This window comes from Tyto alba, unplaced genomic scaffold, assembly GCF_018691265.1.
Source record: "Tyto alba isolate M040663 unplaced genomic scaffold, T.alba_DEE_v4.0 Super-Scaffold_13, whole genome shotgun sequence".
NCBI lineage: Eukaryota > Metazoa > Chordata > Aves > Strigiformes > Tytonidae > Tyto > Tyto alba.
In genome coordinates, this window is record NW_024881275.1 from 29,175,007 (window position 1) to 29,188,151 (window position 13,145).

Sequence of the window (13,145 nt, forward strand, 5' to 3'; positions counted from 1 at the left end):
TTGCCAGAAAAATGCTGCCAGTAATGCAATGGTTCTTGCCAACTGTCTGTAGCGTGTACCCAAGGATTTTCCTTCAGCTGTTTCTTTTGTGAGAGGTGAAGCAAGAAAACAAGTGACGTGCTGTCAGGTGTGTAACCATAGAACAATCTGCTTATTCAAGTAAGTTATGGAAGTAAAAATAGTACAGAAGAGTTATTTGTCTCGGGGCAATATGCAAAGTCTGACATCAGGATCAGAACTTGTCCCATGCCTCCACTGTACGAGCAGGATGGCTGACAGAGTCCTTGACCTTATTTACATCTTGATGCAAGTGTTAGAGCAAAAAAATGAGTCACGTCCTATGATTCATTTTGTACACTGAGACAAAACTCATTCTGACTTGCTGAGACTATTTATCTTCACCAGTTAGATAAAATCCATTTGTTACTTGGATACCTAAAACCAGGAAATTGTTTGCATAAATAGCAGTAGCATTATAGATGAAGGGCAAGGCATGTCAAATGTAAAAGCTGAAGTGCTCTTATAAAATCCACTCCAATTGGCCAAATTTTGAACAGAATCTTTCCAGTGTTTTGAGAAACACAAAGAATTCAAAACAATATGCATGTCTTCAGTTTTTAGCTTTATCAACTCAGCCTGAAATCACACCTTCACATAATAGAAGAATTCTACATGCAACTTTATTTTGGTGTAAACATTTGCACAAGGCGTAAGAGAATGGAGAATGAAGCTCCAAATATGAATCAGACTCAAAGAGTATGTTGCACACAAATTACTTCAGAAAATAATTTCTGGAAAAGTCAGTCAGAAAAATAATGACACAAGCTATATGTGATCAGGCAAAAGAAAAACCAGGAGGAAGTATCCTTCATTCAAATATAAAATCATTAACATTTATACAAATGCATTTAAATAGCTATTTGAACTACTAGGAGACTGAGCCAAATACTGTTGTTTTCCGTATGCTGTAAATTATTTTCAGTGTTCTAAATTGATAGCAGTAAAAAGACATTCTATTTTTAACTCTCCCTTTTATTTATTTTTTTTTTTTTTTTTTTTTTTTAAAAGCATCTTTTACTCTTGTACTCATGAGTTGGTAATCACTGTATTTACCTTATCCAGTAGAGTTGAAATTTCAGGTAACTGTCACATTTTTTATTTTGATTGAAAAACATGCAAACAGGGGGCACAATTAACCAAGAGCTGCTTCCAGTGAAATGTTACCCTCTGTTTAATGGTGGGAAATAGCAGGTAACAACACTTACACTTTAAATGCAAATACTGGGCAACAATACTATATAGCTGTTTTTTTTCCATGACAAAATTAATCACATATGTAATCACTCTAGGTAGCCAGAGAATCATGCCAAACAAACCACAAGCATCATAGGAACTGAGAAGAGAAACAGTGGTAATAATACAACAGTGCAAGTGTCGAAGTCTTCTTGCAGTTCAGGATTTCTTTTAAAGCTTTTTGGTTTAAGATCCAGAGTATATAATTTATTTCATTCTCATTTTTTAACAGCCTGAAAGAGACAGCTTCATCAGTGTTAAGTACCATACTCAGTTCTAAGAAGCAAAAAGGCAAAAGTTTCTGCATCAGCGGGGTAATAAGTGAAGCCTTGCTGCATCATGGTGAAGAGAGAGAATCTAAGCCCACTTACTTAAGAAATGCTGCAGAACAAAATTAGTGCAAATTTTGTTACCATGGGAGGACATTACTTTTGCTCAACTAAAAAAAGTCAATAAATTAGGTATTTGTAATCTTTGAAGGACAAAAAGGACCAGAGAAATCCACAGTAACAGAATAAAGCACTTGCAGAGGTATTGCTGCACAGCTGAAACATCACATACCAGCCTTTCCAGTTCCATATGATGCTTACAGCCATAAAGACCTTTAAGTAATTTAAAGTTTAGCTCAAAAAAAATCCTACTGTGAAAGAAACTAGAATTTAGAATTTGGAGAAAAGAGCAAGCTCTGCAATACTAAGAGAAAAACTCCTACTACATGCATTACACAAAATTTAAAAGTTCCTACCTGTCACAGTCATTTAGTTTAGAAGATGCTCGATTTGACTGTGATGTGTTATTCACCTTAATAGCCACATTTTTAATGTTATGCATTCAGAGTACCACAACTTATGTCAGTGTGAATCACAGGCATTTCTTGTTTTGGCTGAGTCTCACCAAAAAGAGTTTAGCATTTGTGTGCTCGTCAGAAGTCACGCAGGTTGGTCAGTCCTTGCATCCAAAGAAGACTGCAGACAGTGAGAACTCATGACTGACTTCTGCAGTAAGAAAGAAATTCAGTAACAGGAAGGGTAACCTCAACCACCCGTACTAAATGGACACAGATGCAAGCAATGGCAGAGAAACCCAAAGACTGAGCACTAGAGAAAAAGATGTTATTTTCATTTTTGTTGTACAACATAGTGATGTCAAGAAAAACAACAACAGAATTAAGCTCAGGTGCTTCAGAAACCAAGGAGGGGCTTGGCTTGTGGTTAAAGTCTTTAAACATCCATGAGGTAGAATATCATCAAGTATCTTCTTTCCCAGAATATATTAGGCAGGACAAATCCAGCTTAGTTTTTAATGCTGTTGAAAATTCTTTTGATAGTAGTTCATGAAGGGATACTCCGTCATGAGAATACACCCAATTCTGTCCAGTCCAGTCATAGCGCTTGGGCCCACTAGAAAACAAAACACACACTGTGTAAGTACAGATTATTCATGGGAAGCTGCTGGAAGCCTGTATTTATAATGTACCCCAGAGAGTGCCCAGGAAAAGGAACAGACAGCATGGAGAGGGACTGGTGGGGTAGTCTGGGGAAGTGCAGCACAAGAGGCCAGATCTGGCAGGAACTGCTGAGCCATCCAACAGATACATCTGAAAGGTGGTAAGATAAATCAGTCACTGCCAGTGGATGCAAGCTTCCTCCCTTCTTGCTTTTGGCACCAATTTCCCCCCATTTCTTCCCTTACCCGCTTCTTCCCTCACCTGTGTAGTTTTCTTGCACATAAATATGACAAGGGATATTTGTATAACATTGAATGAATGTGACTTATTAGTTCTTGCAGCAGTCACATGCAGATATTCTAAGCATGGCAGAACATGGATCATCATTCTCACTTTCTTTTTAGATGCAACAAAAGAATTTACCAGAAGAAATCACATACATTGGCATGTGGGAGATTTATATTTAAAATGCTGTCTTTCTCTGTGCTACCGTAGAGTTGGTTAGCTTGATTTTTCAGGCCAGTATCAAGAAAGAAACTTGAACACCTGGGCTCCATTCCAGACCTTTCTATCCACCCAATTCTCCATGTCTGAAACAGGATAGGTAATGATTGAAAGGTACTCAGTACTGTTAACGTCAGCTAGAGAAACTAAGAAAAGAGAAAGGAATTAAATGGTTGTCTGGGATAAAGAGACAAACCACCAATTTTCTCCTTGAACTTGTAGGACAAAATGCCTTGGAACTTGTACAATCCATGCATGGGGTCTGCTAGAAAACAGACTATCCCATATGTACACAAAACCAATTTGCAGGATCTCTACAAACATAAACACTAATCTAAACCTTGAATATCCTGAGTTGCTCACAATATTCAAATGAAGAACTTTCTAACCACTAACCAAACTATGAAGTCACAAATGCAAACACAAATCAAAGGCACTTTCACTGAAATCTTACTTGTTGTCTTGTGAAATGATAACTATCTGGAATCACAGTCATGTGCTCCAGTTACTTTACTATGCATTTCTCACTTCTTCATCTTTGCAGTGCAATCATATGTTGATACTGTCCTGCATCTAGAGAATGACAGAATGGGATGCAGCCATTCATGAAAATCAGGTTAAGACAGGTCATTTAATCAACAATGACTAAGAAAAGAAATGCCTAAGTTATTTGAACTGTTTTTAAATGTTATGCAGTAAATATCAGTGATACAGTTACGAAACACCTCCACAGTTCTCTGAATCTCCAAAATGCTGCAAAAATGTGATTTTTTAAAATTTAAATTAATAATTTAAGCAAGGATCTTGTGAATTCTACAAAATGCCTACAAAGTTAAATGTAGACTAAATCTAGTTCTCATGAAAAGTCTGCATACATTTTTAAACAGTAAGAGAGAAAAATTAAAATACCATGTTAAGGTATTATTAAGAGATGCTGTGTAAGGATGAAAAGTCTTTCCGGTCAAAGGAGCTACATGAAATTCCTGCAATCACACTGCTGGCAGGTTGCACCCATGCCCTCACTGCCTTTTTAAAAATTGTCAACTAAGTAAAGCTTTACAAACCCAAGCTTAAGTTCACTTTGGTGTATAGATGCATGATAATGAACAAAAGGTCCAAAAAATTCAAGAAAATGTCTCTCTCGCATATCTTTTGTCTCCCTTGGCATATGTTCTTAAAGACTCAAGATTCTACATTCACTGTAGTAATTTCCCCAATAAAACATCCAATGCAAGTGATTACTGGCAGTAACATTTGCTTCTTTCATTTCTTAGTATATTGCACTTAAGAAGTCTGTCACTCCAGATCATATAGTATTTGCTGGAATTGCTTTTCCAAAGTTAGGAAGTAAGCAAACACGTAGCATTCTGTTTCAGGAAATACCCTGTTTACCATAATACCAGTTAAGGAAGCACAAAACCTGATGTTTGCAGGTGAATCATTTTTCATCCTGGATAATGAAATATACCATCAGAGAATTGTCAAGTTTATCTCTTTCCTTGTATATTTTTATTCACTGTTGGAGCAATCAAAAATAAAAAAAAAGTTTAACATTTTTTCATAGGAATTCTCTGATTTTCAGTTTTCATAAATAAGTGAAACATTTGTGTTAGTGACACAAAAATTTTACAGTCACCTTAGGCAGAATCAAGGTTCGGAAATTATGCTTGTTGTAAAATGTATGGAATTAATAAATTCTGACACATACCCTTTATCTGTCTAAACAAAAAGGTTTGTTAGCTTGCTAGTCCTGTGCCTTAGCAAGTCATGTACCTGTTAAGAAAATTATTGAATTAATAAAAGGATTCTGGATTAGGAGAGGAGCCAGTAGAAGAAAATTACTAACCTAGTATGCCATGCATCGGCCAGTACATAATTACTCTAAAGCAAAAGTAGAATTTTCTTTAGGTAAATTTTATGTCTATTCAAATTGTTTCTGTTAAAATCTTAAGTTTCATCGTGCTTATTTTTGTCCCTGACACAAACACTACCAACAGAATTCTACTACTGCAAAACCTTTCCCAGTTTTGCAATCAATACATTATTTCTGAATAACACTGAAGAGGAACACCTGCATAGTCACTGGCAGTGCTCACACTTTCCAGCTTGCTGGTTCCTTCACCAGGGACACTGATCAACTCCCTCAGTTCTTTCCCCAGGATAGTGGCAGAGAATACAAATTTTCTGGGGACATAGCTACAACATTTTCCCACATATCTGGCTGCACTCCCTGCTAAAACCAACCAGAAAATCTGGAATGGATCAAAACACAGCATTAAAGAAGGCAGAGGAACAGCTAGCCAAGGCTCCTGTAAAGTGCAGATACTTGATAAAAACAACCGGTAGGCGAGCACATGAACATATAAAGCAGGAAATCCCACAAGCTGAAAGGGGAAGGAGCCACCCTGTTTAAACACAAAGAGAGGCTTAGATCATAACATCATCATCGTCACTCTTTTTCCAACAGAAGGTTTGTGTGGCTTTTTTTTTAATCATGGCTGTTTATTTTTTCTATGAGTAGCCTATATTCCTGTAGACAGAGGCTTTGGACTGGAACAGTGTTTGAAAATTCTGTATTACACACTTCCTGGATTAATTTAGGCACGTCAGTGTACCGCACCATGCCTCAAGCCTCCATAACCAATCATTACTGAACATTTAGATTATATCATGTTTCGAGAATATACTGAGTAAAAGGGTTACTTATGAAAAGGATATTACATAGTCTGTGATATGCTATAAGAAAGGGGAAGTACATTTCCACCCAGTCTGCAGACATGATGTAACTAACTTACACAGAACTTACCTAGTGGGTGAGGAGAGCCAAATCTGCCGGTTTGGTGTTTGCTTATTGATTACATATGTTCCCATGTCTCCACCTAATTTAACTGTTAGAACTCCACTCTTAAAACACAGAGAAAACAAGTGAGAAATTAAAAATATGTATCCTGTTACTTGACAAGAATTACATCATCTGCAGCAGACAAACAGAAACTTACGTATATGTATCACACTCGCAACTATTTCCCAAACAAGAACAGCTTGGAAGAATGATCATTTGGTATCAAAAACTTGTGTTAATACCTAGGACAACCTGCATTTCTTTTAGTCTAATCTAGACTTTAAACCTTCTGGTCGAAGTTCTATTTAGTGTTGTTTGCACCATTCACAATGGCACTAACTTAAATAATACTCTTGAGCTTTGACCTGTCATCTTGAAAGGACTGCTAGTTCATTTGGCAACGATTAAAACATTGTCCAGTAACAATTTCTTCTATTCATGAACAAGGTAGAACTGATGTGGTTCAAAGTCAAAAAGGTTTGTGTGTCATTGCTAGATTCCTGAGCCACACAACTTTCTTCAGTAAAAGTAACCCAACTTTTCTTCAGTAACAGTTTCCCAGTGAATAAACACAATTCTTTCTCCAATAATTCTGATGAAGTGCCTAGATCCTGAATCATAATGTTCCACTTTTAAACTTGGTGAGGTCTGGTTTGTTTTAGTTATGCCAGCTTTAGAACACTATCCTAGTGAACATTTTTCTCTTTCTTACTCACATTTCTTACTGACAATTCACATTTCTCTGACATTTTCACAAGTGCATTTGAAAAGTATACATAACTCTGACAAAAATATTTCTGTCCTAACTTTAAAGGAACAACACTACTTGGACTAGAGTTAGCCTACAGATAATCTGAATTATGCTAATTAAAAAGGGTATCTCTACAGAATTGAGTTTGATGATTCCAGTAATATGTTAGTCATATTTAATCTATGGTTTCTCAAATACTTCATGCCCTACAGTACGATAAAGCTTCTTTAACAGAATCATACTTTTCATGCTTTAGTCAGAGAATACTACAATAGTTACTATCACTGCTAGGGCTATTTGCTATGTATAAACACTTACTGTAGGGAAAAAATTACCTTCATTTATGAGTACTTAATGCCTGCAAACTTACTCTGTAGCACAGGCAGCAAATTAGAGCTTCCTTCCCATACAAAATAACTCAGTGTTACTGGTTTCTGACATATCTCAAGGATCACCGTCCGTGAAATAATACTCTCAAGAGAGAACAAGAGTATTCTTCAAGAGATTTTTTTTTTTCCCCCCCCTGGACATGAAGATATAAATTGCATGAAGAAATCAAGTTTGTAACAATCCACAGGCGTAACAGACCTTTATCACGTTCGCCACCTTGTGGCTTGGTATAGCACTAGCCTTGTTTGGGATTAATTTTGCAAATTTGGGACAATTTAACCTTTTGCTCTTAACAGAAATGACAACATATTATGATGTCATCATACAGTCCATGCAACAGAGGAGTACTGGTAAAAATTAAGAGGGATGTAAAAATAATTTCTTTTGAGCATCTCAGTGAGTCAATGTCAAAACACAAGCCACCCTACAGTAGCTGGAGACAAAATTCTGCCATAAAATGACTCATCACCTTCATGTAATGAAGTATCTAAGAATATTAAACAGGTAGATTATATTAGTTTTGCTAAAGTTTGTCCTAATATCTTTAAATCAGGCTAATAGCTGCTGATACACTAAAACATACTGAATAGTAATGGATAAACAATTTTTTGCTTACCACCAGATAAGCAATTAGCTATAACATTAACTATACACTTAATTAAAGCAGCAAACAGTATTTGCTAAGGGCAACATCAGAATCCTACTAACAGTATGTTATTTTCTATCCTAGCTATAAGAAATAAAGAATGAACAATATGATGACAAAGTTACAAAGAAGTAAGTCCCAAAGCTACAGGGTTTTGGGGTTTGGTGGGTTTTTTTGGTTTGTTTTCTTTTTTTTTTTTTGAACAGTGCAACCTTAACCATCTGCTTCAACATCTCTGAGTATAAAACCTTAACTGACAGGGCTAGTAGAAAGCAACTTCCTTGTGGTAAGACATGAAGATGGAGCAGCAGTTATGTGACCTCAAAAAAATGCAGTAGTGAAAGACCTGTGTTGCAGATGGCAGCGCAAGGAGAAATAGCATTCTCCTCCAAGTCATGCAGAGGGCTGTAACATACAAATCATTTCAGAAGTTGTACACAAATCTACTAATTCCCTATACAAATAGAATGGACATTTTTAATCTGAGTCTGTCGCTCCTGTAAAAGAATTTGAGTGGCTGACCTACTAAAGGCACCAATTATCAGGCTGGCAGCCACACAATGTTTCCTGTGACAGAAGCCTTTTCCCCACGTATGCTCTGGTCTCAGTTTTGCAACCACCTATTCCAACGGTGCACCCCCTTGTTGCTTCTCTCCACCACAGGCTGTTCTCAGTAAAGCCAGGACAAATGTAATCTACCCAGTCAAGACAAATGTGGCTTCTCAGTATTTAAGGCAACCAAAAGAAACTGCTCTAACAGTTACACGTAATGTACACGTACTATGCCACACAGCCCTGTCCTAGTATTCACCAGGAGGGAAGTGATTGCTCCTGTCAGAGGTCTATACGTGTTTAGAAAAATGTATAGACCACTGTCAAATTTAGAAACAGTTTCTGTCTCCTCTTGAGCTCATTTATTCTGTATTATGTCTTTCTCTATACACTAAACATTTTAAATCCTCAAATCATACAGCAGCATGTGTTACCTTTTACCAGAACAGTTGCTCCAGTTAGTATAAACAGGCATATTTTAACAATAAAGCCATAAAAACTCATTGTATTTTAAGTGTTGCTACTAAGATGACCAATTTAAAATTCTTCCTCAAACAGAAAAATCTGCAATAATTACAGTGGTAATGGAATGTTTAAAACATACCCCTAAAGAGACATCGTAATCTTCTGGGGTAAAAGGCTTATCTGTCAGGTCCTCAAAGAAATCTGCTAAAGAGTCCAGAGTTTCTTCAGCCAGTTTTTCGTAAGTGGTCTCATCTAAAGAGCTACAAATGACATACAAGTCCATAATTAGGAGGAAAAACATGGAAGACAGTATTTGCCCTATAATAAAAACATACCAAGACCATGACCTTGGAGGAAATGATCATATAAAATAAGTAGTTATTTTTCTTAAGGTAATATAGGTAACAATCCACCCTATAAATGGAGGTGGAATTTTTAAATTTTGGTAGCAGATATCTCTTAACTGGGAAGTATGTACTCTTTTCCTTAGATATACCGACCCCTGTGTACTAAGACAGAGATAGATTTCAAAATAAGGAATTTTCATAAAAGGCCGTTGTGCAAGATTTCCTTACTTTTGAACTCTATGAATAAAAACAAGCATCTCCTGTTTAGAAGCCCATTATCTGACTCTTAAGAAACTCACTGTAGTTGTAAGCAATTTAGAAGCATCAGCATCACATGCCATGTCTACGTACACTATTAGACTTCTCAACTGGAATTATGAATGCAGCCCAGTAATTAGACATGATTTAAAGTGTGCTTATGAACTAATGTGTATGTGGGAATACAAGGAAAGATTGGTGAGGAAGACTGTAAACACACTCAAGTGACTTACAGCTGGGGTGCCAAAACACACACGTATCATACTAATTGTTATTTATCTTTGTGTGCTTGATGGGTAGAACACCTGCATTTAGGTAACACAGGTCTATGAGAAACTCAGAGGCACCTTATCAAACACCCTTGAGATTCCTGCCCCGCTGTGGGAAAGATCAGAGCACAATGGAAAACTACACCTGAGAAAATCCCTGATATATACAGGCAAAAGCAGCAGGTTCGAGATCTTTTCTTTCTTCTGGCTATCAAGGACTGAGCTCGGCGGTGCCTGTGTCCCTGCTTGCGTGCCTCTGCCTGGGTGCTGCTGTGGAGATACCCCGGGTCCTGAGGGAACGAGAATAAATGTGCTCTTTGCATTTCATCTGTGGTTTTGTGGCTGTTCCTGTGTCCTGCCTGTGCCGGCTCACACAACATAAAATTACCTTCTTCTTCAGGGAGTTTCAAAGCACCCTTGGAGCCGTTACGTAAGGCTTACAGCACTTGTGAGACTGCTTCTATTACCCTCTTTAAATAAGTAAAAAAAGTTAGTGGAAACAAAATCTAAATCAATCTAATTAACAAAATATAATTAAATCATCTAAGTTTTTCCACCCATATCAGTGTCAACTTCTAATTGAGCATGTAGGTGAGCATCTCTAGCAACAGGCAATTCCGTGAAATCATTTCAGATTTTGCTAATGGCTACGGCAATACAACAGTTACTTCAAACTACACTGACTCAGTATGTTTCAGTTGATGATACAGAACATAAGGGTTTTTTAAAAGTTTCTTGCTAGCCAATTACTGAAATACACTCCATGCCACTTATGTGAGGGACATCACAGAAACACCTAGGGGCATGGAGAATAGATGGCTTTAGGATTAGGCAGGATTCACATATTGGTTCAGGGTGCAGTTCAGGTACTTAATGGCAAGAGCCATTTCAGACATCTGCACAATCCTTCGTTGGGTCTCCAACCGCTGCATCAGAAGGAAGTCTCTGACAGGTACTGTGTCACATGCTCTCAACTCAAGCAGAAACTTCATGTACCCTGACATCTGTGAAATGGTACTAGACACCTGTGTTTAGGTACATAAATTATTTCCTAAGTGACTTCCCAAATTCACCCAAAATGCTTTTCACTAAAACTGTACTTTTCCATTACATCATCATAGCAGCATTACATTAATTTGATAAGTCTTACCATGTCTAGAAATTTTTTTTAAATTCAGAGATGGTATATTCATAGGAATACCTCAAAATAAAATTTACCTGGTGTCATTCAGAGTTCCTATGTTTCTTAAATTCATGAACTGAACAGTCTTGCTCTTCAGCTCTGAAGCATATTGTAACTGCTGTTGAAAATAAGCATAAATAAGATGCAATTAAAAGCTAAAATACAAATAATTCTAAATAACATATTTGTCACATAAATTAAATAGATCCTTGAAGACCTTTCCTTCCCCCCTTAAGTAAAATATTCATATTCTATCTCACAGAGCTAATACGGAAAGAATTATGCAGCTTCAGTCCTTTGACAATTAAGGCAACCTGGAATATTCTTGTCTTCTGATACAAACTAATGAAAAAAAAAATTTTATTCACAGAATAGTGAACTAGGAAAGAGAACTGTCTTCTTTTCTGTTGTTCTACCACATAATTACAAAGTAACTTCAGATAACTGGCTTAGGCCAACATTTTCACAATTCACATTATTAACAACTTGTGTCCCTCTGTTAGAAGCCATGAATATACTCAATTGAAATAAACAGAAGCCCTGAATCCTCCTTATTTAGAAAAGAACTAACTTCACACTTCACATTCTAGATCTCTTCCGTAAAACAAAGTGTTTAATTTCCAATTTCTGTTTAAAAAGCAGCTTTAGAAAACAAAAAGTACAGAAAAGCTGCATAAACATACTGGCAATGTAAGTCAAGGGAGCAAACGGGGCCACCCCTTCAAGGGGAAGCAGTACATCAACATGCATAAAGTTGATGCCCTAGTCAAACACCCTAGCAGAAGCAACTGATGTGATCTACCAAGCAATCAAAATAGCATGCTTGCCATTTTCTTCATACCCTGGGCTATGACAGTAAGTATTTTTGGATGAATGTTAAGATAACGTTCTTGCTGCTTTTTTGTGTACTTGAACAAGGTTTAGAAAACTAACAGAGTTGAAAACCAAGTGACATTTAAATAAGAACTATGGCAGCCCGTCTCCAAGCACAGATGAGAACAAAACACAAAAACATCTCTCTCCATATAGTCTGACATCTGTCTTCAGGCATTACAGGTGAACTGGTCTGTTAGTCCAAAGCTGTGACAGAAAGGACAGGGAACAGCAAACTCCTTGTACCAACACAATGATACAGGTTGACAAAATACACGCAGCCGCCTACATGTTCTTGCCTGTACCCTTTAGCATTTCTTTAATACCCACTTAGAATCAAAAGCTGAGAGACCACAAATACGTTCCGGTTCTGGCTGCACTGAGAGGCTCCGACTCCGTTAGTGTGCTCGTACTCAGCTGACGACCTGAGGCGGCCGACTCAGCGCTATAATACAGTTGGCACCACCCCTCCCTGCACCAGACCCCGTGCGAGGGTGGCCAGCGCGCATCTTCCGCAGTCGGGAGAGGGCGTCGAGCACGTAAACCGTTTCGGAGCACGGCGAAGGCAGGGCTCCCCGCCGGGCAGCCGCCGCTCCTGCCATCCCCACCCGCAGCCCGGCGCTGGTTCCAAGGGCCCGGAGCCACCGAGGCCGGCGGCCCCCAACACACGCGCTCCTGCGCGTCCCGCAGGCGGGAGGCCGAGGCGCGCTGCCGGGCCGCCGCTCCGCCCTGGCTCCGCGCTCGGCCCGGCCGCAGCGCCGCTCGCACGGGGGTGGGCGGCGCGGCGGAGGAGCGGAGCGGAGCGGCCTACCCCGGCCGGAGAGGCAGGCCGCGCCGCGCCGCCGGCGCCCCGGCTGGCCCGGGCTACGGGCCGGCGACCGCGCTAAGGAAACTCCGCCGGCCGCCCCTTCCCTCGCCGCCGCCCAGGGCCCGCCCGCAGCAGCAGCCCGGCCCGAGGCCGCCCCGGGCAGCGGCAGCGCGGCCGGCTCGCCTCCTCCTTCCCGGCGGCGCGGGCCGCGCCTCGCCGCTCCCCCGCCCGCCTCACGCTCACCGTCCGGCCGCGGCCGCCGGCGGCCGTTCCCGCCCGCGGGGCGCCCGCGGGGCCGCCGCTCCGCCGCCGCTCCGCCGCCGCCGCCGCCCCCCGCCGCGCGGCGCGCACCGCGCCGCCAGCCCCCGGCCTCCACATGCCGCCGCCGCTCGCTACAGCAGCGGGCGGGGAGGAGCCGCCCAGCCCGCCGCCGCGGCGGTGGCGACCCAGAGGCGGCGGCGGCGGCCGCTACCGCCCTCCGCCGGCGGCCGGGGGCCAGGCCCGGCCCGGCCCGGCG

At 40.2% G+C, this 13,145-nt stretch overlaps 1 protein-coding gene across 1 annotated transcript; it reads right to left on the reverse strand.

The window, feature by feature from the left end:
* Positions 1-658: 658 nt before the first annotated feature.
* FXN (frataxin) lies at positions 659-12,914 on the reverse strand. The gene is made up of 5 exons (XM_042787942.1): positions 12,872-12,914; positions 10,983-11,065; positions 9,030-9,150; positions 6,051-6,148; positions 659-2,693 (listed from the first exon to the last, which is right to left on the reverse strand). The coding sequence occupies exons 2-5, from the start codon at positions 11,018-11,020 to the stop codon at positions 2,540-2,542; spliced, it is 411 nt and encodes a 136-aa protein (XP_042643876.1). The 5' UTR covers positions 11,021-11,065; positions 12,872-12,914; the 3' UTR covers positions 659-2,539.
* Between the last annotated feature and the right edge of the window lie 231 nt (positions 12,915-13,145).